Source organism: Pelophylax lessonae (assembly GCF_965119305.1).
Source record: "Pelophylax lessonae genome assembly, chromosome: 9".
Classification (NCBI taxonomy): Eukaryota; Metazoa; Chordata; class Amphibia; order Anura; family Ranidae; genus Pelophylax; species Pelophylax lessonae.
The window spans coordinates 266,867,633-266,889,809 of NC_138776.1; the positions used below are offsets into that span (position 1 = coordinate 266,867,633).

The 22,177-nt window shown below is 47.0% G+C and overlaps 3 protein-coding genes across 3 annotated transcripts in view; all 3 read right to left on the reverse strand.

The window, feature by feature from the left end:
• LOC309564447 (uncharacterized protein) overlaps nucleotides 1-22,177 on the reverse strand; it is a 714,240-nt gene that overhangs the window by 621,780 nt on the left and 70,283 nt on the right. The window contains 2 exon segments of the mRNA XM_082269077.1: nucleotides 12,365-12,574; nucleotides 12,975-13,181. Coding sequence (XP_082125203.1) covers nucleotides 12,365-12,574; nucleotides 12,975-13,181 — 417 coding nt within the window.
• LOC309563962 (uncharacterized protein) lies at nucleotides 10,828-11,628 on the reverse strand (the record flags this gene model as incomplete). The annotated part of the gene is made up of 1 exon (XM_082268592.1): nucleotides 10,828-11,628. The coding sequence occupies one exon, from the start codon at nucleotides 11,626-11,628 to the stop codon at nucleotides 10,831-10,833; it is 798 nt and encodes a 265-aa protein (XP_082124718.1). The 3' UTR covers nucleotides 10,828-10,830.
• On the reverse strand, nucleotides 13,562-14,139 carry LOC309562946 (gastrula zinc finger protein XlCGF53.1-like). Its single transcript, XM_082267274.1, has 2 exons — nucleotides 13,963-14,139; nucleotides 13,562-13,820 (listed from the first exon to the last, which is right to left on the reverse strand). Exons 1-2 carry the CDS (start codon nucleotides 14,044-14,046, stop codon nucleotides 13,590-13,592), a joined length of 315 nt encoding a protein of 104 aa, XP_082123400.1. The 5' UTR covers nucleotides 14,047-14,139; the 3' UTR covers nucleotides 13,562-13,589.

Here is a 22,177-nt window from a genome sequence, read left to right on the forward strand (position 1 = left end):
TCTCGGTCTTAACAAGGTATGTGATATTATATCTTGTTACTCATGCACAAAAAAATGACAGTTAACACATAAACACAAAGACACTTTGAAAAAAATAATTTATTACAAATAAATCAACCTTTGTTTCCAACATAAACCCAACCATGTCTCCAGAGATGTAGATCCATCAACTATGTCAAAATCAATCCAACCATGTCTCCAGAGGTCTAGATCCATCAACTATGTCAGCGTCAATCCAACCATGTCACCCAGAGGTCTAGATACATCAATTATGTCAACGTCAATCCAACCATGTCACCCAGAGGTCTAGATCCATCAACTATGTCAACGTCAATCCAACCATGTCACCCAAGAGGTCTTGATCCATCAACTATGTCAACGTCAATCCAACCAAGTCACCCAGAGGTCTTGATCCATCAACTATGTCAACGTCAATCCAACCATGTCACCCAGAGGTCTAGATCCACCAACTATGTCAACGTCAATCCAACCATGTCACCCAGAAGTGTAGATCCAGCAACTATGTAAACATAAATACACCCATGTGACCAAGAGGTGTAGATCCATCAACTATGTCAACGTCAGTCCAACCATGTCACCCAGAGGTCTAGATCAATGAACTATGTCAACGTCAATCCAACCATGTCACCCAGAGGTCTAGATCCATGAACTATGTCAACGTCAATCCAACCATGTCACCCAGAGGTCTAGAATAGATCCATCAACTACGTCAACGTCAATCCAACCATGTCACCCAGAGGTCTAGATCCATCAACTATGTCAACGTCAAGCTAACCATGTCACCCAGAAGTGTAGATCCAGCAACTATGTCAACATAAATACACCCATGTGACCAAGAGGTGTAGATCCATCAACTATGTCAACGTCAATCCAACCATGTCACCCAGAGGTCTAGATCCATCAACTATGTCAACGTCAATCCAACCGTGTCACCCAGAGGTCTTGATCCATCAACTATGTCAACGTCAAGCTAACCATGTCACCCAGTGAATAGATCTATCAACTATGTCAACGTCAATCCAACCATGTCACCCAGAGGTCTTCATCCATCAACTATGTCAATGTCAAGCTAACCATGTCACCCAGAGGTATAGATCTATCAACTATGTCAACATAAATACAACCATGTGACCAAGAGGTGTAGATCCATCAACTATGTAAACCCAACCATGTCACCCAGATGTGTAGATCCAACAAGTATGTCAACCTAAATCCAATCATGTTGCCGCAAATGACAGCTCCCTGACTGTCTGGTGATTATTAACAAACCAACGGGAAATCCTTCTAGACATCACTGACCACATATGTGGTCAGTAGCGTCACCTAGGATCCCTTGGCTGCTTAGTTTACGAACAGAACCAAGCGGGGAAAGGATCTGTCATTTAGCAGGACTGTTTTTTGGGGGGGTTACCTTTACTGGAGTACATCCAACAGGTGCACCACATAACATACAGGATTAAGACATCGCCCAAGAATGTTTTTTTAATTTCATTGTGTATTTTTAATTTTGTCCCTTAAGCCACATTGAAAAACCAACTTCTATCTACATTTTCTTTTTTGCATTGGAATACATCCCCCACTGGTCTTGTCCAACCACCTACGCCCTTTTTGTACTAAAAGCTATCAAATTGTCCTTGGAGAAGGTGAAAAACCTATAAGATTCGGCTCTCGTAGACTACCATGGGCTTTGGTTTCGATGTTTGGTAGTTGCGGGTTTCACGCAGGGTTCTCATGAACGAAACCCCAATTAGTTCACTCTTCTCAACTCCTCCATGAGGGGATCTATGATGTCTTACAAGGTCTAATTTCGGTATATAACACGTTCTGAACTACGGCTTCTCCGCTGTGTGAGATTTCTGATGCAAGATAAGTGCTGATTTCTGAAGAAAACATTTCCCGCACTCAGGGCATGAAAGAAGATTTTCCTGCGTGTGCCACATCTGATGTTTAGTAAGACTGGACTTCTGCGAAAAAGATTTTCCACATTCGGAACAGGTATACGGCCTCTCACCCGTGTGAGATCTCCGATGCGAGTAAATATGGGACTTCTGTGAAAAACATTTCCCACACTCAGGGCAAGAATACGGCTTCTCACCCGTGTGAGATCTCTGATGTGCAATGAGGTCTGATTTACATGGAAAAGATTTCCCACACTCAGGGCACATTGACAACTTTTCCCCTGTGTGCAACCTCCGATGTCTGACAAGACAAGACTTCTGTAAAAAACATTTCCCGCAATCAGGGCAGGAATACGGCTTCTCCACTGCGTGGGATTTTTGATGTATAACAACGTCTAATTTATGTTTATAACATTTTCCACACTCAGCGCAGGAATACGGCTTTCCCTCTGTGTGTGACCCTTGGTGTATATCAAGGTCTGATTTCTGCGTAAAACATTTCCCGCACTCTGGGCAGGAATGCGGCTGGTCCTTCGTGTGCAATCGTTGATGTTTGGAAAGGTAGGATTTGCGTGAAAAACATTTTCCGCACTCGGGACAGGAATACGGCTTCTCCGCATGGTGAGATGCGTAATGTACATCAAGTTCTGATTTATAAAGAAAACATTCTCCGCACTCAGAACAGGAAAAAAGCTTCTCCCCCTTGTGAGATTTCTGATGTAAAAAAAGTCTCAGCTTAGAGCTAAAACCTTCCCCACATTCGGGACACCAAAATTCCTTCTCCCCCTGAATTCCGGCACCATCCCTCACAGTACGAGGGTGCTCAGAGTCAGAGGGATTCCATGGTCTACCCACACTGTGAAGTCCACCATCCATAGTGGAGCTCATTGTCTTTTCTCCTCCGCAATCTCCTGTGATGTCCTCATCTTCCATTTTACAACCTGGAGATAAAGTGAGACGATCCTTTGAGTGTTTCTCATTTCCCATTTCCTCCTCTATGAATGTCCTCGTCATTCCAGCCTCCTCCGTATATTGCTGATCATCCCTCACATACGTCTCTTCTTCTTCATCCTCAACCTTCATGATAATCAGATCTTCACCCTAAACCAACAGAATGGCAGAAAATAACATCTGTAACATAGAAGTATTTATGATGTGAGATCACATAGAAAATATCATCTTGTAGAGTCCACACATCGTCTCCACATGTCAGAGTGTTCAATCACTTTATATTCCCGACCCTCAACTCCACCTACCTGATGATGGTGAGGGAAGGGGTGATCTTCCTGTGTGGAATCCCGGGAATACAGAGGACGGGGACATCTCTCTGGTTGGTTTCTGTAGCTGGATGACTCCACCATGTTGGTCCTGAACAGGTATTTGAGAAACTCTGACTCCTCCATCACCTCATCCTCATCATACTCCTCTTGTATCTCTTCTTCGAGATCAGGAACACTCAGGTTTCCACTCTGAATCTATAATAAAATCACATCAATGGTAACAATGCAGATAATGTACAGATCCTAATGATACTATCAGTGATTGTTCCTCATCTACCTGATGATGGTGAGGGATGGTGTGACCTTCCTGTGTGGAATCCCGGGAATACAGAGGATGGGGACATCTCTCTGGTGGGTTCCTGGTACTAGGTGGCTCAATCATATCCTTGTGTATATCTGAAGGTTCCTTCATCACACCATACTCCTCATCCTCCTTTTTATACTCTTCTTTAATATCAATGGTAATTTCCATGATGTTTCCATTCTGTAAAATATATATATTATTATTAGATAATATATAAAACAGCATTCATTGTAACACATATGCTTATATAAAAATCATAACTATCAATAACTTTTTAAAATCTACCTGATCATGTTGTGCGTAGCTGTCATTAATCTGTGTGTCCATCATGACGTCCTTGTAGAGATCCTTGTGTCCTTCTAAATACTCCCACTCCTCCATGGAGAAATAGACAGTGACATCCTGACACCTTATAGGAACCTGACACACACAATGATACAGTCACCATCCAGACACATCCCTTGTCTGTTACTGGATAATGTCCCAGAATTCCCAGCACCGCTCACCTCTCCTGTCAGCAGCTCCATCATCTTCTTGGTGACTTCTAGAATCTTCTCCATGTTGTGTCTCTCAGGTTTTAGGGAGTCACATGGAGGCACTGTGATGGTCATATGATCACCTGAGTTCAGGAGAGGAAATCTCTGTATTGGGGAACCAATAGGAATATCATGTTAGAATCCCAGAATCCTCCTCACCTCTCCGGTCAGGTCTGTGTTTTATTAATAGAGATAAGAGTGATGTCATGGGACCTCCCACAATCCTCCTCACCTCTCCGGTCAGCAGGTAGATGATCTCCAGGGTGAGGTTTAGTATCCTCCCAGTCATGTGACTCCGGTCCTCCTCCATCCTCATTGATGTGGTCATGTGATCTATGCGGGTTTCTCTCTGTAGATGGATAGTGGAGAATTATCTCAACTGTATCAGTAGGACAATATTAGGACAGGGATATGAGGGCTTAATAGTTGGGCCTGCCCCCAGTGGGAATCGGCACATGTAGATTGGGTTACTTAGTCTTTGTTGTGTTTCTTACCCCGAGCAAACCTGTTATATTTTATCCTACCTGCCTGATCAGAAATTACCCTTTTTGTTTTTTCTCTGAACTACTTCAAAGATTTAGATCTGTGCTGTGGAGGAAGTGTAGTGTATGGTGGCCTTGTTCAGATTCTAGGATGCTACCTCTTTGATTGGGTCAGTAAAAACACTCTGTAGACCAGGGATCCTCAAACTACGGCCCTCCAGCTGTTACAGAACTACACGTCCCATGAGGCATTGTTGACATTCAAAGACATGACTAGGCATGATGGGAGTTGTAGTTCCCGAACAACTGGAGGGCCATAGTTTGAAGACCCCTGCTGTAGACGATAAACACTTAGATTGTACTGAGGAACTAGTAGGAAAGTTCATATCACTTGAAGGTCTTCTTGAAACGTCAGGCGTAGTTAATGTAGACGGTGCAGGAGGCAGTGGTGTGTAATACACAGAGTGTAGGAGTCGGGAGAGGGTAACAAGGAGACTGTAGGGGCCAGGAGTGGGTAATGTAAAGAGAGTGCAGGGGTCAGGAATGAAACATAAAGAGAGTGCAGGAGTTAGGCATGGATAACATAGAGTGTGTAAGAAGTACATAATGCAGAGAGTGCCTGACTCAGGAGAGTGTATTGCACAGGCCGGTGAACAGAGTATAACAAAAAATTTGGGCAGATGCCAGGTCTTGTTAATAGAGACAAATTACAGCTTCGAAACTGAAACCGATGACTAAATCTTGATTGCTTTCGGCTTCATTCCTCATATAGGAGATGGAGGAACAGATGTTCCTCCATCTCCTTTGTGTTTACCGATCCTAGGTGTTTACAATGGTCCCGGGCTCCCTGGTGCAGCGAGAGAGCCTAAGAGCAACTAAGACCACCTGCTGGAGGAGTATCAGTCCTTCTCGGTACCGTAAAAGTGATCTACAGCCACCCAGTTTACTTTAGCAAGACAGAGGATCACTGGTTATAAAAATGGTAACAAGAGACAAGGAAGCAGATTGTAGGAGCCCTTGGAAGACCGAAGATCTTGGTTGATATTTTGAGATAATGTTAGTGATATAGCTGGGAGCCAGGTTGTGGATGGCTTTGTAAGCTGTTATTATTTTGAATTTTATTTGTTGGGTGAGTGGAAGCCAGTGGAGGTATTGGCAGTAAGGGGTGGAGAACACTGAATGGAAGCCAGTGGAAAGATTGGCAGAGAGTGGTGGAGCACACTAAATGGAAGCCAGTGGAGGGTTTAGCAGAGAGGGGTGGAGGACACTGAATGGAAGCAAGTTGAGGGATTGGCAGAGAGTGGCGGGGAACACAGAATGGAAACCAGTGGAGGGATTGGCAGAGAGGGGTGGAGGTCAATGAATGGAAGCCAGTGGAAAGATTGGCAGAGATGGATGGAGGACACTAAATGGAGGCCAATGGAGGGATTGGCAGAGAGGGGTGGAGAACACGGAATGGAAGCCAGTGGAGGTATTGGCAGAGAGGGGTGGAGGACATTGAATGAAAGCCAGTGGAGAGATTGGCAGAGAAGTGTGGAGGTCACTGAATAGAGGCCAGTAGAGGGATTGGTAGAGGGGGATGGAGGACACTGAATGGAGGCCAGTGGAGGGATTGGTAGAGAGGGGTGGAGGATACTGAATGGAAGCCAGTGGAGGGATTGGTAGAGGGGGGGGGGGGAGGATACTGAATGGAAGCCAGTGGAGGGATTGGTAGAGAGGGTGGAGAACACTGAATGGAATCCAGTGGAGGGATCGGCAGAGAGAAGAAACAGACACTAAACGGTTGGCAAGATGGAGGAGTCTGGCAGCAGTATTCATGAAGGACTGAAGATAGGATAGTCCATGTAAAGGTAAGCCAATGAGGAGGGAGTTTCAGTAGTTGAGATGAGAGATAAGCTGGGAGTGAATTAGAAGCTTTGTGGTGTAGTTTGTGAGGAAGGTATTTTGGAGATTTGGACAATTGGATTTGGGGCCGAAAGGGAAGTTCACAGTCCAGGGTTACACCTCGCACCCTGGCATGCCGGGACGGACTTATAGTTGTGCCACCGATCTTGACAGAGAAGTCAGGGGAAGGAACATGAGAGGGAGGAGCTCAGTTCCGGATATATAGAGTTTGAGGAGATGGTGGTACGTTCATATTGATATGTCTGTTCGTAAATTAGTGATGCATGAGGAGATATATGTATAGCAATCAGTAAGAGGTTAAACTCACCCACAAGATGCAATGGCAGTTCAGAGTGAGAGGAAGTCCTCCCCCCGGCTGTATCATGTGACCAGAACCGAGGAGGAGCTTCCCTCAGCTCTCAACTGCCACTGTCAGACAAGAAGACACAGCGCTGTCTTACAAATGTCATAAATACTTCAGAATAACGCACAAAAAACATCGAGAGACACCTCACTGAGCATATTGGACACACGTCTGGTGACTGGTACCACCAACACTCCCTACTGGGTGTACGTAGAAAATAGGATCTTATTACCTCCTCTGCTGCCACTTCCAACGATGTCTCCTCTCTACTTCCTCCCGACTCACCTTTCACCCGGAACTTCTTATTTATACCTGACATCACTTCCTGTCTGTAACTGACATGAATTCTTGTCTTCCATAGAGACTTCCTTTCTGTCTTCCATAGAGATGTCTTGTTTTGGTATGAGATCACCACCTTGTGGAGCTTGGAGGAACTGCAGCCCCCCGAGAAACGCCTCGTAGTGTGAACTCGGCCTTGTCGTTGCGGCCAGGTGTCCCAGGTTTTGCAGGTAGGGTTGTCACCTCATCCCTTTAAACCAGGACACACATTAATTACACAGGTTCTGAGGCTGATTAAGGTAGTAATTAAACTCACTTGGTGCCTTACGTGCATTATATTAGCCTCAGAACCTGTGTAATTATTTTGTATCCTGGATTAAAGGGATGAGGTGGCAACCCTAGTTGCAGGACAGTTTAAGATTTATGCCCCGTACACACGTTCCGATAATCGTACGACAAAACTCGCTTTCGAACCTGATTGCACGATAATCTGATAGTTAGTACACAGCCTTCGACAGCCGATCACGACAGTTGGTCCAACAAAATCCGAAGGGGCAAACAGGAAAACTTCTGTTGTATGACAGCCTCGCGAACGACAATCGTTTCATCAGTACACTATGCGTTCGCTGAAAATCCATCAACAAAGACCGCGCATGCTCAGAAACAACCAGGAAGCTTCTCCCGAATCGTACCACAAAAATCATGTGGTTTGTACGCATTGTTGAATTCGATGTTAGTATCATGCAACAAAATGCGAAAAATAAGTCGTCCGATTATCGGAACGTGTGTACGAGGCATTACTCTACTGTCCCAATAAAAAGAGAGGCAGTGAGGTGATGACTTCTCTGGGTTCCATCACTACGCACTGCAACTATACCAGACTTTTCATTGGAGTGATCTACTTTTTGACAGTGAAAGTAGAACTACGACATCAGCTGAGAAGCAGAGGAGCAGGACTGTATTATCTGGTCCGTGTCACCACTGACCACCAATGCTGGGCTGGGGCTACAGATTGTTCTCATTGACACTAATAATGGGACTCTTTCATTTACGTATTTTGTGTGTTAGGGCCTCCCTGAAAAACAGAAATACAGGATATGGGCCTGGTATTAACTCGATGCCTTCCCAATGTTCAATCCCTGGCCTCCCTCCTGAAGCATACTAGGCCACATGCCCTACAGAAAAAAAAAAAGGCATGGGATCCCCCTCAAATTCCATACCTTGTCTTGAATAAGGGTTATGGATTTTGAGAGGGATCCCATTGTAAGAGCAGCTCAGTACACGATGGAATGAGAAGGCTGGCTCATGCTCATACTTATGTGAATTGTAAAAAACTTGGAGCAAAGTTTTAATGCAAAACAGGCATTGTCACACCCGCGCAAATGTATTAGCACATGGAGAAAACAAATGTACATGGATGTTACTACGTATGGGCACCGGTGTCACATGGCCAATTTAGGTTGGACTCTGACATGGATGGATTGCTGAGTGGTCTTCAGGTAGTTCCTGCTTTACCTGAGCCTTGACCCTCCATACTTGCTTTCCTGTGTACGACTCGGCTTGCCCCTGACCAGTCCTTGGATTTCTGCCTGCCTGCCTGCTGTAACCTTGGCTTGTATTCTGACTCTGCTCCTGTCTTGCATTCTTGTACCTCACTGCCTGGACATGTACTGATCCCGGCTTGTGTCTTGACTCTGCAAGATGTTCCTGTACGTTGCAGCCCAGCTGTGTACCAATCCTGGCTTGTGTCCTGACCTTGCTGGATGTTCATGTACCTCACTGCCTGGCTGTGTACTGATCCCAGGTTGTGTCCTGACTCTGTCTAAGCCTGATGTTCCTGTACCTCCCTGCCCAGCTGTGGACTAATCCCGTCTTATGTCCTTACCCTATCTCTGCCTGATGTTCCTGTATCTCACTGCCCAGCTGTTGATGACCTTATGGCTTGTGTTCTGGCTACACTCCTGTCTGCCGATCAAATGTCACCGTGTTCCAGTTCCTGCCTGGTGATCTATGGTCATCTGCTTCCTGCAAACCCTAGTTGGCGCTACCTGCTACACCGGCCTTCATGTCACATATTTGCCCCTACACTTTCTGTTATCACTACCAGGGGTGTTGGACAAGAGGTGTAAGAGAAGTCCCCTCTCCATCTCGATATCCACTAGGTACGTGACACCCAAACATCTGCAGGGCATGTGGCCTGGTATGCTCCTGGAGGGATTGGCAGAGAGGGGTGGAGGACACTAAATGAAGACCAGTAGAGGGATTGGCAGAGAAGGGTGAAAGATACTGAATGGAAGCCAGTGGTGGGATTGACAGAAAGGGGTGGAGGACACTAAATGGAGACCAGTAGAGGGATTGGCAGAGAAGGGTGGAAGATACTGAATGGAAGCCAGTGGTGGGATTGACAGAAAGGGGTGGAGGACACTGAATAGAGGCCAGTGGAGGGATTGGCAGAGAGGGGTGGAGGACACTGAATGGAAGCCAGTGGTGGGATTGACAGAAAGGGGTGGAGGACACTGAATAGAGGCCAGTGGAGGGATTGACAGAGAGGGATGAAGGACTTTGAATGGAAGCCACAGGAGGGATTGGCAGAGAGGGGGTGGAGGACGCTGAAGAGCCAGTGGGGGGATTGGCAGAGAGGGGTGGAGGACTCTGAATAGAAGCCACTGGAGGGATTGGCAAAGAGGGGATGGAGGACACTGAAGAGAGCCAGTGGAGAGATTGGCAGAGAGGGCTGGAGAACACTGAATGGAAGCCTGCAGAAGGATTGACAGAGAGGGGTGGAGGACACTAAATGGAGACCTGTCATCACGACCAGTGGTGTTGGGCAAGAGGTAAAAGAGATCCTTGGACTGGCTGAGGATGGGGTCTGCAAATGGTGGGGGGGCTTTTTGGAATGTCGAAGGCCATTTAAAATGAGGGGGGCCTCTTGATACCCAAACCTCCCTCCTACGTTAAATGAGTAAGGGAGTTCATAGTATACCTTATTACACTTTCACAAAAATGGAACATAATAAGCACATGAACACCAAGGCACTCTCAAACAAACCTTTATTCAAAATAAACAAATATTAAAGTAGACAATAAATCCACCCGTGTTACCAAGACACATAGATCCATCAACGATGCCCTAACAACCTCCACCATGGCAATCTGCTACCAATGCACTCCCCCCACAAATGACAGCTCCCGACTGGCTGGTGACTGTTAAAAAACCAGCTGGGGATCCTGCCTGACGCCATTGGCCATATGTGGTCAATGACGTCACCTGGGATCCCCAACTGTTTAGTTAAAAGAAAAAGTACCAGCCCGGGGAAGGATCTGTCATTTAGCAGGCACTATTATCTATGCCACCATTGCTGGCGTACATCCAACAGGTGCACAGCTTCAAATACAGGATTAAGGCATCGCCCAAGCATTTCATTTATTGTAATTGTGCGTTTTTCTTTGCCCTTTAACTGCATTAAACGACCCGCTTCCCTCTGAGGGGTACATTTTTTACCCCATGGCCACCCATGCACTTTTTTTTACCTAAAGCTTACAAGAGTTGGAACCCATAGATGGTAATGGGTTTTGGGTGCTAGGTTTGGGATCTGAAGACTTCAGGCAGGGTTTGCAGATCCTCCCATGAACTGAATCCAAGACAGTTCGCTCGTCACTGCTTCCCGGTTTGGGATCCCTGATGTATAACAAGGTATAAATTAGGTAACGTTTACCGCACGGGCATTCTCCCCTTTGTGAGACAAATGTCGATTTCTCTCAAAGAAATTCCCACACTCAGGTCAGGGAAAGATCTTTTCCCGGGCGTGCCGTACCTGGTGTGCGGTAAGATTAGACTTCTGTGAGAAACCTTTCCCGCAATCACTGCACACATATGGCCTCTCACCCGTGTGCATTCTCTGATGCGTGTAAATATGGGACTTCTTTGAAAAACATCTCCCGCATTCCGGGCAGGAATACGGCTTCTCACCCGTGTGAGACCTCTGATGTGCAACAAGGTCTGAATTACATGGAAAACATTTCCCACACTCGGCGCAGAAATACACCTTTTCGCCCGTGTGCAATCTCTGGTGTCTGACAAGACAAGACTTCTGCAAAAAACATTTCCCGCACTCAGGGCAGGAATATGACTTCTCACCCACGTGCATTCTCTGATGAGTGTAAAGATGGGCCTTCCTTGAAAAACGTTTCCCGCACTCAGCGCAGGAATGCGGCTTCTCTTTTGAGTGCAATTTCTGATGTATTGAAAGATTGGACTTTCGTGAAAAAAGTTTCCCGCAGTCAGGACAGGAATACGACTTCTCCTCCTGGTGAGATTTTAGATGTATAGAAAAAGTGAATTCAGAACTAAAGCTTTCCCCACATTCAGGACAGAGAAACAAATTCACCCCCTGCATTCCGGCACCGTCCCTCACAGTACCAGGTTGCTCAATGGGATTCCATGGCCTAATTACACTGTGAAGTCCACCATCCATAGTTGAGATCATTGTCCTTTCTCCGGCACAATCTCGTATGGAGTCCTCATCTGCCATTTTACAAACTATAAATACAGTGAGACGATCCTTTGAGGGTATCTCCATGGCGTTTCCTGAAAGAAAAGACATGAGAGGGTTGGTCAGTCAAAGGGCCTTTGGTCCTCCTCCCAGATCACTTCTATAGAGCCTTGTCAGAAGAGCAGGAACCAATGGGGGCTGGGAGGTCCATGCTCTTTACACAACCACAAGCCTAGGCACTGGGTCATGTGACCTCTGATAGACAAGAGGTTCAAAGTTCCGACTTGAGGACCTTTTTAGCAAAGAACAAGTGACCATAGGCCTACAATTTGTGTTATCAAATCTGTGCTACTGTAACTAGGAGTGACACACAACCTAATACTGCCAGCTGAACCCCGGGACGGGTATCAGTACAGGGGGGAGACCATTATCAACCTATTATTGGCTGATATTACTCAGCTCCCGCCCTACTCTGGACCAATCAGTGAGCAGTAACAGAGCAGAGATAACAGAAGAATATATTATGGGTCACCTGTGCTGATCTCTGTAGGAGTGTCCTCCTCTATGAATGTCCTCGTCATTCCAGCCTCATCTATATATTGCTGATCATCCCTCACATACGTCTCTTCTTCTTCATCCTCAACTTTCATCTTCATCAGATCTTCACCCTAAACCAACAGAATGGCAGAAAATAACATCTGTAACATAGAAGTATTTATGATGTGAGATCACATAGAAAATATCATCTTGTAGAGTCCACACATCGTCTCCACATGTCAGAGTGTTCAATCACTTTATGTTCCCGACCCTCAACTCCACCCACCTGATGATGGTGAGGGATGGTGTGATCTTCCTGTGTGGAATCCCCGGAATACAGAGGACGGGGACATCTCTCTGGTGGGTTCCTGGTATTAAGTGGCTCCCTTGTGACATCCTTGTGTCCTTCTGAAAACTCCTTCATCACTCCATACTCCTCATCCTCCTCTTTATACTCTTCTTTCACTATAATATTATTATCCCCGAGGTTTCCACTCTAAATATATAATAAAACATTCATTGTAACAAACACTCTTGTATCTTGTATATAAATCACAACTACCAATAATTCTTATCTACCTGATGATGGTGAGGGATGGTGTGACCTTCCTGTGTGGAATCCCGGGAATACAGAGGACGGGGACATCTCTCTGATGGGTTTCTGTAGCTGGATGACTCCTCCATGGTGTCCTGGTACAGATCTTTGTGTCCTTTTGGAATCTCTAACTCCTCCATCACCCCATCCTCATCATTCGTCTCTTTTATCTCTTCTTTAACTTCAACTGTACAATTTCTCAGGTTTCCACTCTGAATATATAATAAAAATGACATCAATGGTAACAATGCAGATAATGTACAGATCCTAATGATACTATCAGTGATTGTTCCTCATCTACCTGATGATGGTGAGGGATGGTGTGACCTTCCTGTGTGGAATCCCGGGAATACAGAGGACGGGGACATCTCTCTGGTGGGATAGTGCTATTAGTTGACTCCATTGTGACATCCTTGTGTCCTCCTGAAAGCGCCATCATCACGCCATACTCCTCATCCTCCTCTTTATACTCTTCTTTCACATTTTTACTATCCCCAAGGTTTCCACTCTGAATATATAATAAAACATTCATTGTAACAAACATGCTTGTGAATAAATTATAACTACCCATAATTGTCAATCATCTACCTGAAAAGGTTTTGCATAGTTGTGATCTTCCTGTGTGGAATCCCGGGAATACAGAGGACAGGGACACCTCTCTGGTGGGTTCCCATTACTGGATCCATCTGTAGGAAACACACACACTGACTGAATACATTGTTTCTATGTGTTTATCAGATGATGGGGGATCTAGGTGGAGCCTCCGTACTGCTCTCTCCTTTACAATAAAGTCTCCTCTTACCCGGTGATGTGAGGGGCGGCTGATTCTCCATCATGACGTCCTTGTAGAGATCCTTGTGTCCTTCTAAATACTCCCACTCCTCCATGGAGAAATAGACAGTGACATCCTGACACCTTATAGGAACCTGACACACACAATGATACAGTCACCATCCAGACACATCCCTTGTCTGTTACTGGATAATGTCCCAGAATTCCCAGCACCGCTCACCTCTCCTGTCAGCAGCTCCATCATCATCTTGATGACTTCTAGAATCTTCTCCATGTTGTGTCTCTCAGGTTTTCGGGAGTCACATGGAGGCACTCTGATCGTTATATGGTCACCTGACTTCACTGGGGGAAAATGCTGTAAAAAAAAAAAAAAAAAAAAAACACCAACAGTAACATCATATGGCATTCCCAGAATCCTCATCACCTCTCTGGTCAGGTCTGTGTTTTATTAATAGAGATAAGAGTGATGTCATGTGACCTCCCAGAATCCTCCTCACCTCTCCGGTCAGCAGGTAGATGATCTCCAGGGTGAGGTTTAGTATCTTCTCAGTCATGTGACTCCGGTCGTCCTCCATCCTCATTGATGTGGTCAGGTGATCTATGCGGGTTTCCCTGTAGATGGATAGGCGAGAATTATTTGGACTGTATTGGTTGTACAATATTAGGATGGGGATATAAGGGGTTATTAGTCAGGCTGCCCCCAGCAGAAGTTGGCACATGTAGATTGGGTGAATTAGTGTTCGTCGTGTGTTTCTTGCCCCCTGTATCAATGGTTAATGCAGAGAATGCAGGAGTTAGGAGTGGGTAACAGAGAGTGCAGGGCTCCGGAGTGCATCACGCACAGGCCAGTGTACAGAGTATAACCATAAATTACTCCCTCCTCATAGTAAAATCCCCCCAAAGCTCCATTTCCCGCAGTACAAATCTCCCCCCACAGCCCCAAATCACAGTTGTAAAGTATTTCCTCCAAAGCCCTAAACCCACCTGTACAGACATCTCCCACACACCTACCCCTATGATCTTGTAATAACCACTAGCAGACAAGGATTTCCAGAGGATAGGAGAAGATCTGGAGGAGAGCATGGGAGGAGGTACCAAGGGAGCTAGAGAGCAGGAGGTCATGGGAGGAGCGGAGAGGACAGTTTAATTTGTATTTTGTGATGAGGTTTGTGATGTAGCTGGGGGCAGAGTTTTTAAAGCCTTGTAAGTTGGTGTCAGTATTTTTAATTGTATTTATTGGTTGAGAGGAAGTCAGTGGAGGGATTGGCAGAGAGGGGTGGGGAAAACTGAATGGAGGCCAGTGGAGGGATTGGCAGAGAGGGGTGGAGAACACAGAATGGAAGCCAGTGGAGGGATTGGCAGAGAGGGGTGGGGGACACTGAATGGAAGAAAGTGGAGGGTTTGGCAGAGACGGGTGGAGTACAGTGAATGGAAGAAAGTGGATGGATTGGCAGAGAGGGCTGGAGGAGGACACTGAATGGAAGCCAGTGGATGGATTGGCAGAGAGGGGTGGAGGACACAGAATGGAAGCCAGTGGATGGATTGGCAAAGAGGGGTGGAGGACACTGAATGGAGGTCGGTGGATGGATTGGCAAAGAGGGGTGGAGGACACTGAATGGAAGCCAGTGGATGGATTGGCAAAGAGGGGTGGAGGACACTTTATGGAAGCCAGTGGATGGATTGGCAAAGAGGGGTGGAGGACACTTTATGGAAGCCAGTGGATGGATTGGCAGAGAGGGGTGGAGAACACTAAATGGCACTGCAGCCAGTGGAGGGATTGGCAGAGAGGGGTGGAGAACACTGAATGGAAACCAGTGGTGGGATTGGCAATGAGGGGTGGAGGACACTGAATAGAAGCCAGCGGGGGGGATTGGCAGAGAGGGGTGGAGGACACTGAATGGAGGCCAGTGGAGGGATTTGCATAGAGGGGTGGAGCAAACTGAATGGAGGCCAGTGGAGGGATTGGCAGAGAGGGGTGGAGGAGTCTGGCAGCAGCATTCATGATGGACTGAAGGGGGGATATCCTATGTAAAGTAAACCAATGAGGAGGGAGTTGCAATAGTGAAGATGAGCGATAACCAGGGAGTGAATCAGAAGCTTTGTGGTGTCATTGGTTAGGAAGGGGCATAGTTTGGAGATGTTGTGGAGGTTGAGGCGGCAAGCTTTGGACAATGATTGGATGTGGGGAAGAAAGGAGAGTTCAGAGTTCAGGATTACACCTGGAACCTTGGCATGCCGGGACAGGCTCAGTTGTGTCATTGATCTCGACAGGGACACGTGGGGGGCGGAAATATTACGAGCTCGGCTTTGGATAGATGTATAGCAGTCAGAAAGAGGTTAAACTCACTTACAAGATGCAATGGCAGTTCGGAGTGAAAGGAAGTCCTCCTCCCGGCTGTATCATGTGACCAGAACCGAGGAGGAGCTTCCCTCAGCTCTCAACTGCCACTGTCGACAAGAAGACACAGCGCTGTCATACAAATGTCATAAATACTTCAGAATAACACACAACAAACACAGAGAGACACCTCACTGAGCATATTGGACACACGTCTGGTTACTGGTACCACCAACACTCCCTACTGGGTGTAAATAAAAAATAAGATCTTATTACCTCCTCTGCTGCCAGTTCCAGCAATGTCTCCTCTCTACTTCCTCCCGACTCACCTCTAAGCTGGAACTTCTTGTCTGTTGGTGACATCACTTCCTTCTGTTACTGACATCACTTCCTGTCTTCCATAGAGACTTCCTGTTTTGGTAAAAGATCACCACCTTGTGGAGGTTAGAGGAACTGCATCCCCAAGAAACGTCTCGTAGTGGGAACGCGGCCTCGTCTTCGTTGCCAAGGGTCCCTGTTGCTTGCAGGGCAGCCCCGTTGTTCTGCCGAAAACTAAATTTTGCCGAATTCTCCTACGACGTTATTTTCGGTGACTGTGCACCAGGAATAATTGGAGATTTCCCCCACTTGGTATTTTCACTGAACACCGGCAGCCTATACACTCCGGTATATGCAGGGGAGGACTGGGCCAGGGGGGCAATTGCCCCCCGGGACACTCTGATGCCCTGTAAAAAGGCTGCACTGCTTCTGCCACCGACATGCCTAAAGGATAAAGGACGAACGATCTGCACTAATTATAGCATCTACCGGAGTGTAAAGGCTGCCGGTGTTGTGTGAAAACACCAAGTGGTCGAAATCTCCAATTATTCTTGGTGTACACTCACCGGAAGTAACATCGTTGGAGTTCTCGGCAGATTGGAGTTTTCGGCAAAACACAGGGATTTAGTCTACTATTGAAGAGTGTCCCCATCCCGCAGGTTCCAGGACCCCGTGTAGAGTGTCAGTGAGGTGATGATGGCTGGAATCACTCTCTGGGTTCCATCACCAGGCACTGCAATTTTTCCGGATAAAAACAAAAAAGAACATACTAGCACTTGAGGTAGATTGTTAATTTCTCTCGCTAAGTTCACTTAGTCTAGTCCAGTAAGGAGTAACAGTCCATGGACCCCAATAATGGCTGCAGCTCTCCACAAAACTACCACCAGGTGGTAGGAAGTCTTTGTAGACCAGGGGTGTCAAACTCAATTTCATCGCAGGCCGAAAAACTCCAACTTGCCGAATTCTCCTACGACGTTATTTTCGGTGACTGTGCACCAGGCATAATTGGAGATTTCCCCCACTTGGTATTTTCACAGAACACCGGCAGCCTATACACTCCGGTAGATGCAGGGGAGGACTGGGCCCGGGGGGCAATTGCCCCCCGGGACACTCTGATGCCCTGTAAAAAGGCTGCACCGCTTCTGCCACAGACATGTTTAAAGGATTCCTGGTGAAGAGCAGTAAAAAATCCCGACTACTGACCTACTGAGTGCGGGATGAAGACAAGGACAGAGCGCTGGCCTTCCCCCAGCATGGATGGTGTAAACTGTGTCTGAGTAGAGGCCAGTTCCATGCCCCACTGGAGACTCTCCTCCCCCAGGCAGCCCCCCGACCGAGCAGTGCCAGCTCCCCCCTGCTGACCAGGTCGGTCGGTGAGTAGAGAGTACCTGGAGCAGAGCTTTAGCCTGGAATAGGGGTCAGTAGGAGGCCGGTAAGAAGGAGAATGGGAGGGGGCCGAGTCGCTGCACCGTGGGCCTCTGGTTTGTACTTGCCCCCTGTGCCGAAAGTTGCCAGTCAGCCCCTGGGTAGATGCTATAAGTAGTGCAGATTGTTAGTGCGCCCGCTAGTTGTCGCTGCCTTGAAGGAGGCCAAGTTTTTGGTTACTAGCGGGTGAACTAACGATCAGCATTAGTTATAGCATCTACTGGAGTGTAAAGACTGCCGGTGTTGTGTGAAAACACCAAGTAGTGAAAATCTCCAATTATTCCTGGTGTACTTTCATCAGAAGTATCGTCGTTGGAGATCTCGGCAGGTTGGAGTTTTCAGCAGAACACCGGGACTTAGTTTACTGTTGAAGAGTGTCCCCATCCCACAGGTTCCAGGACCCCGTGTAGAATGGCAGTGAGGTGACGACGGCTGGAACACTCTCTGGGTTCCATCACCAGGCACTGCAATTTTCCCTAGATAAAAACAAAAATGAAGACACTAGCACTTGAGGTAGATTGTTAATTTCTCTCGCCGGCTCACTATAAGTTCACTTAGTCTGGTCCAGTAAGGAGTAACAGTCCATGGACACCAACAATGGCTGCAGATCTCCACAAAACTACCACCAGGTAGTAAGAAGTCTTTGTAGACCAGGGGTGTCAAACTCAATTTCATTGCAGGCTGCATCAGCATTATGGTCACCCTCAGAGGGTTGCTTCCATCTGTAGCACACCACCATCAAAAGTCAAGAGTCCCCCACCCACCCACTTTTTCTTCAAGCCAAACCCGAGAACTTTAGAGGCGCACAGTCATGTTTTGGCTTTAGTATACGGGGTGTAACAGAGCTGGGACACCCTTTGGGCACTCCAAATAGAACAGTAATGCGGCGCACATATTGCCCCCTCACCCTCCTGTCAGGCCCTGTTCTGAGCCACATTCCTGTCTGAATAATGTGTCCGGGTTTCAGGTTGATTGCAACCCGGACAAATGATTTAAAACCCGGACTGTCCGGGTGAATCCCGGACAGGTGGCAACCCTATTCCCGGACCTGGTCAACGCTATTGTATACAGACTGGAACTTTCACTTTTACTGCCGGAGGATTCCACCACCAGGAATTAATGTTTTAGGACTAACAAAGACCCCCCCCCCCAATTTCCCCTCCTAGAACAAATCCTTGTTTTCCCTCATCACCTCTCCCAACGCAAATCCCCTAAATCACCACTCTTAGCCCTCCCCCTCCCAAATTTTCCCTCGTAGAACAAATCTTTTTCCCCCATCACCTCTCCCTATACAAATCCCCCTTGATATCCCTCTTAGCCCCCACCACAGCTGTCATTTGTGGTGGGAGTATAGCAGGTGTCGGAACCCAGGTCTGAACCTACAATCTCTGCTGTGTCTAGCAATATCTCTTCTTGCTGAGCCACGTAGGATGCTGAACAGCTCCCTGGACAAGTCATTGAACGATCTTGCCTTCAACCTTGTTTCTCTTGAACTCTTTGCTCCTCCCATGAATTTCCTAGCTTAGCCCTGCCTTAGCACTTCCTGTTTGCCAGATCATTGTGCTCTTTCCATCCAATATCTCACTCTGGTCACTCCTACTGCCATCCAAATCTTCGCCACCACTTGTTACCAACCTTTGGCTTGTACCTTGAATATATGCTTCTGCCTAATCCCTACTTTTGACCAATTGTTACAAACCTTTGGCTAATTGGTCCTCCCTTATATCAGTGTTCTTACTCCCTTCTTACATCAGAAAAACCCCTTCACTTTAGTGTATTCACTCTGCAGACTCTGGTGGAAAGGGGAACTCTGCGGACCCCTATGTAAGGGGGAATGTTGTGGACTCTGCTGTAAAGGGGAACTCTGGTCACCAGAGCCCCCCCTCCCCCTTTACATCAGAGTTCCCCCTTACACCAGAGTTACAGTGCAAGGGGAACCTTGCAGAATCTAAGGCAGTGATGGTGAACCTTGGCACCCCAGATGTTTTGGAACTCCATTTCCCATGATGCTCAACTACACTTCAGAGTGCATGAGCATCATGGGAAATGTAGTTCCAAAATATCTGGGGTGCCAAAGTTCACCATCACTGCTCTAAGATAAGGAGGAACTCAGCAAACTCTGATGTAAAGAGGAGGCTTTAGTGACCAGAGAACCTCTTTCACCGGAGTTCCTTTTTACTACATAGTCCACAACCTTCCCCCTTACATCGGGGTCTACAGAGTTCCCCTTTACTACATAGTCCACAACCTTCCCCCTTACATCTGGGTCTACAGAGTTCCCCTTTTCTACAGAGTCCACAACCTTCCTCCTTACATCAGGGTCTACAGAGTTCCCCTTTACTACAGAGTCCACAACCTTCCTCCTTACATCAGGGTCTACAGAGTTCCCATTTACTAGAGTCCACAACCTCCCCTCTTACATCAGGGTCTACAGAGTTCCCCTTTACTACAGAGTCCACTACTTTCCCCCTTACATCAGGGTCTACAGAGTTCCCCTTTTCTACAGAGTTCACAACCTTCCCCCTTACATCAGGGTCTACAGAATTCCCCATTACTACAGAGTCCACAACCTTCCCCCTTACATCAGGGTCTACAGAGTTCCTCTTTACTACAGAGTCCACTACTTTCCCCCTTACATCAGCGTCTACAGAATTCCCCATTACTAGAGTCCACAACCTTCCCCCTTACATCAGGGTCTACAGAGTTCCTCTTTACTACAGAGTCCACTACTTTCCTCCTTACATCAGGGTCTACAGAGTTCCCCTTTACTAGAGTCCACAACCACCCCCCTTATATCAGGGTCTACAGAGTTCCCCTTTACTACAGAGTCCACAACATTCCCCTTTACATCAGAGTTTCCGATTGCGCTGAAAGGCAAACTCTGTGGACTTTGATATGTTGTAAAGGGGATCTCTGATGTAAAGGGGCTCTAGGAATACTGGGAACTCGGATGTAAGGGGGGAATCTAATGTAAGGTAAGGCCAGGAAGGGAACTTGCAGAACGTGTAAAAGGGTCCCACTGCAGGACCATAAAATGGGCCCCGGCTCTGGTTGGGGGGCCGTTCATGGTCTTTGCCACCAGGTTCCAGAAGGTTTATACAGTGGTTACCCCACTGTATAAACCCCATGACTTCCTAATGTTCAGTCCCTGGCCTCCCTCCTGAAGGATACTAGGCCACATGCCCTGCAGAAAAAAAAAGCATGGGATCCCCCTCAAATCCCATACCTTATTTAGAGTAAGGGTCTGATATGGATTTTGAGAGGGATGCCATACCTTCTTTCTTCTGCAGGGCACGTGGCCCGGTATGCTTCAGGAAGGGCCAGGGACTAAACATCGGGAATGTACCTTACCAGGAGACAACACCTGGCAAGGTACCTTGTCACCATGTTGATGGGGACAAAGATCTCATTCCTACATTTTTTGCTCGGTGGATGCTAGGAAGGTGAATGGGGAGGGCCTAGTGGAATCTCAAAGGTCTACTATAGATTTCAAGAGGGTTGCCATACCTTCTTTCTTCTGCAGGGCATGTGGCCCAATATGCTTCAGGAAGGGCCAGGGACTGAACATTGGGAAGGTACCTTACCAGGAGACAACACCTGGCAAGGTACCTTGTTCACCATGTTGATGGGGACAAAGATCTCATTCCTACATTTTTTTGCCCGGTTGATGCTAGGAAGGGGAAGGTGAAGGGGCAGGGCCTAATGGAATCTCAAAGGTCTGATATAGATTTCGAGAGGGATGGCATACCTTCTTTCTTCTGCTGGGCATGTGGCCCAGTATGCCCCAGGAGGGGCCATGGACTGAACATCGGGAAGGTACCTGACCAGAAGACAACACCTGGCAAGGTACCTTGTTCACCATGTTGATGGGGACAAAGACCTCATTCCTACATTTACAGTTACAGTGCAAGGGGAACTTTGCAGACACTAAGGCAGTGATGGCCAACCTTGGCACCCCAGATGTTTTGGAACTCCATTTCCCATGATGCTCAACTACACTGCAGAGTGCATGAGCATCATGGGAAATGTAGTTCCAAAACATCTGGGGTGCCAAAGTTCTCCATCACTGCTCTAAGGTAAGGAGGAACTCAGCAAACTCTGATGTAAAGAGGAGGCTTTGGTGACCAGAGAACCTCTAACACCAAAGTTCCCCTTTACTATAGAGTCCACAACCTTCCCCCTTACATCAGGGTCTACAGAGTTCCCCTTTACTACATAGTCCACAACCTTCCCCCTTACATCAGGGTCTACAGAGTTCCCCTTTACTACATAGTCCACTACTTTCTCCCTTACATCAGGGTCTACAGAGTTCCCCTTTACAACAGAGTCCACTACTTTCCCCCTTACATCAGGGTCTACAGAGTTCCCCTTTACTACAGAGTCCACTACTTTCCCCCTTACATCAGGGTCTACAGAGTTCCCCTTTACTACAGAGTCCACAACTCTGTAGTAAAGGGGAAGGTAAGGTACTTTACACATCGGGAAGGTACCTTACCAGGAGACAACACCTGGCAAGGTACCTAGTCACCATGTTGATGGGGACAAAGACCTAATTCCTACATTTTTTGCCCGGTGGTTGCTAGGAAGGGGAAGGTGAAGGGGGAGGGCCTAATGGAATCTCAAAGGTCCTT

Excerpts from the sequence above, each read along its gene's own strand:
- LOC309562946 (XM_082267274.1), bottom strand. The coding sequence starts at position 14,046 with ATGAGGATGGAGGACGACCGGAGTCACATGACTGAGAAGATACTAAAC. Across the intron at positions 13,821-13,962 it reads TCTACCTGCTGACCGGAGAG|CATTTTCCCCCAGTGAAGTC; the intron begins GTGAGGAGGATT and ends TTTTTTTTACAG.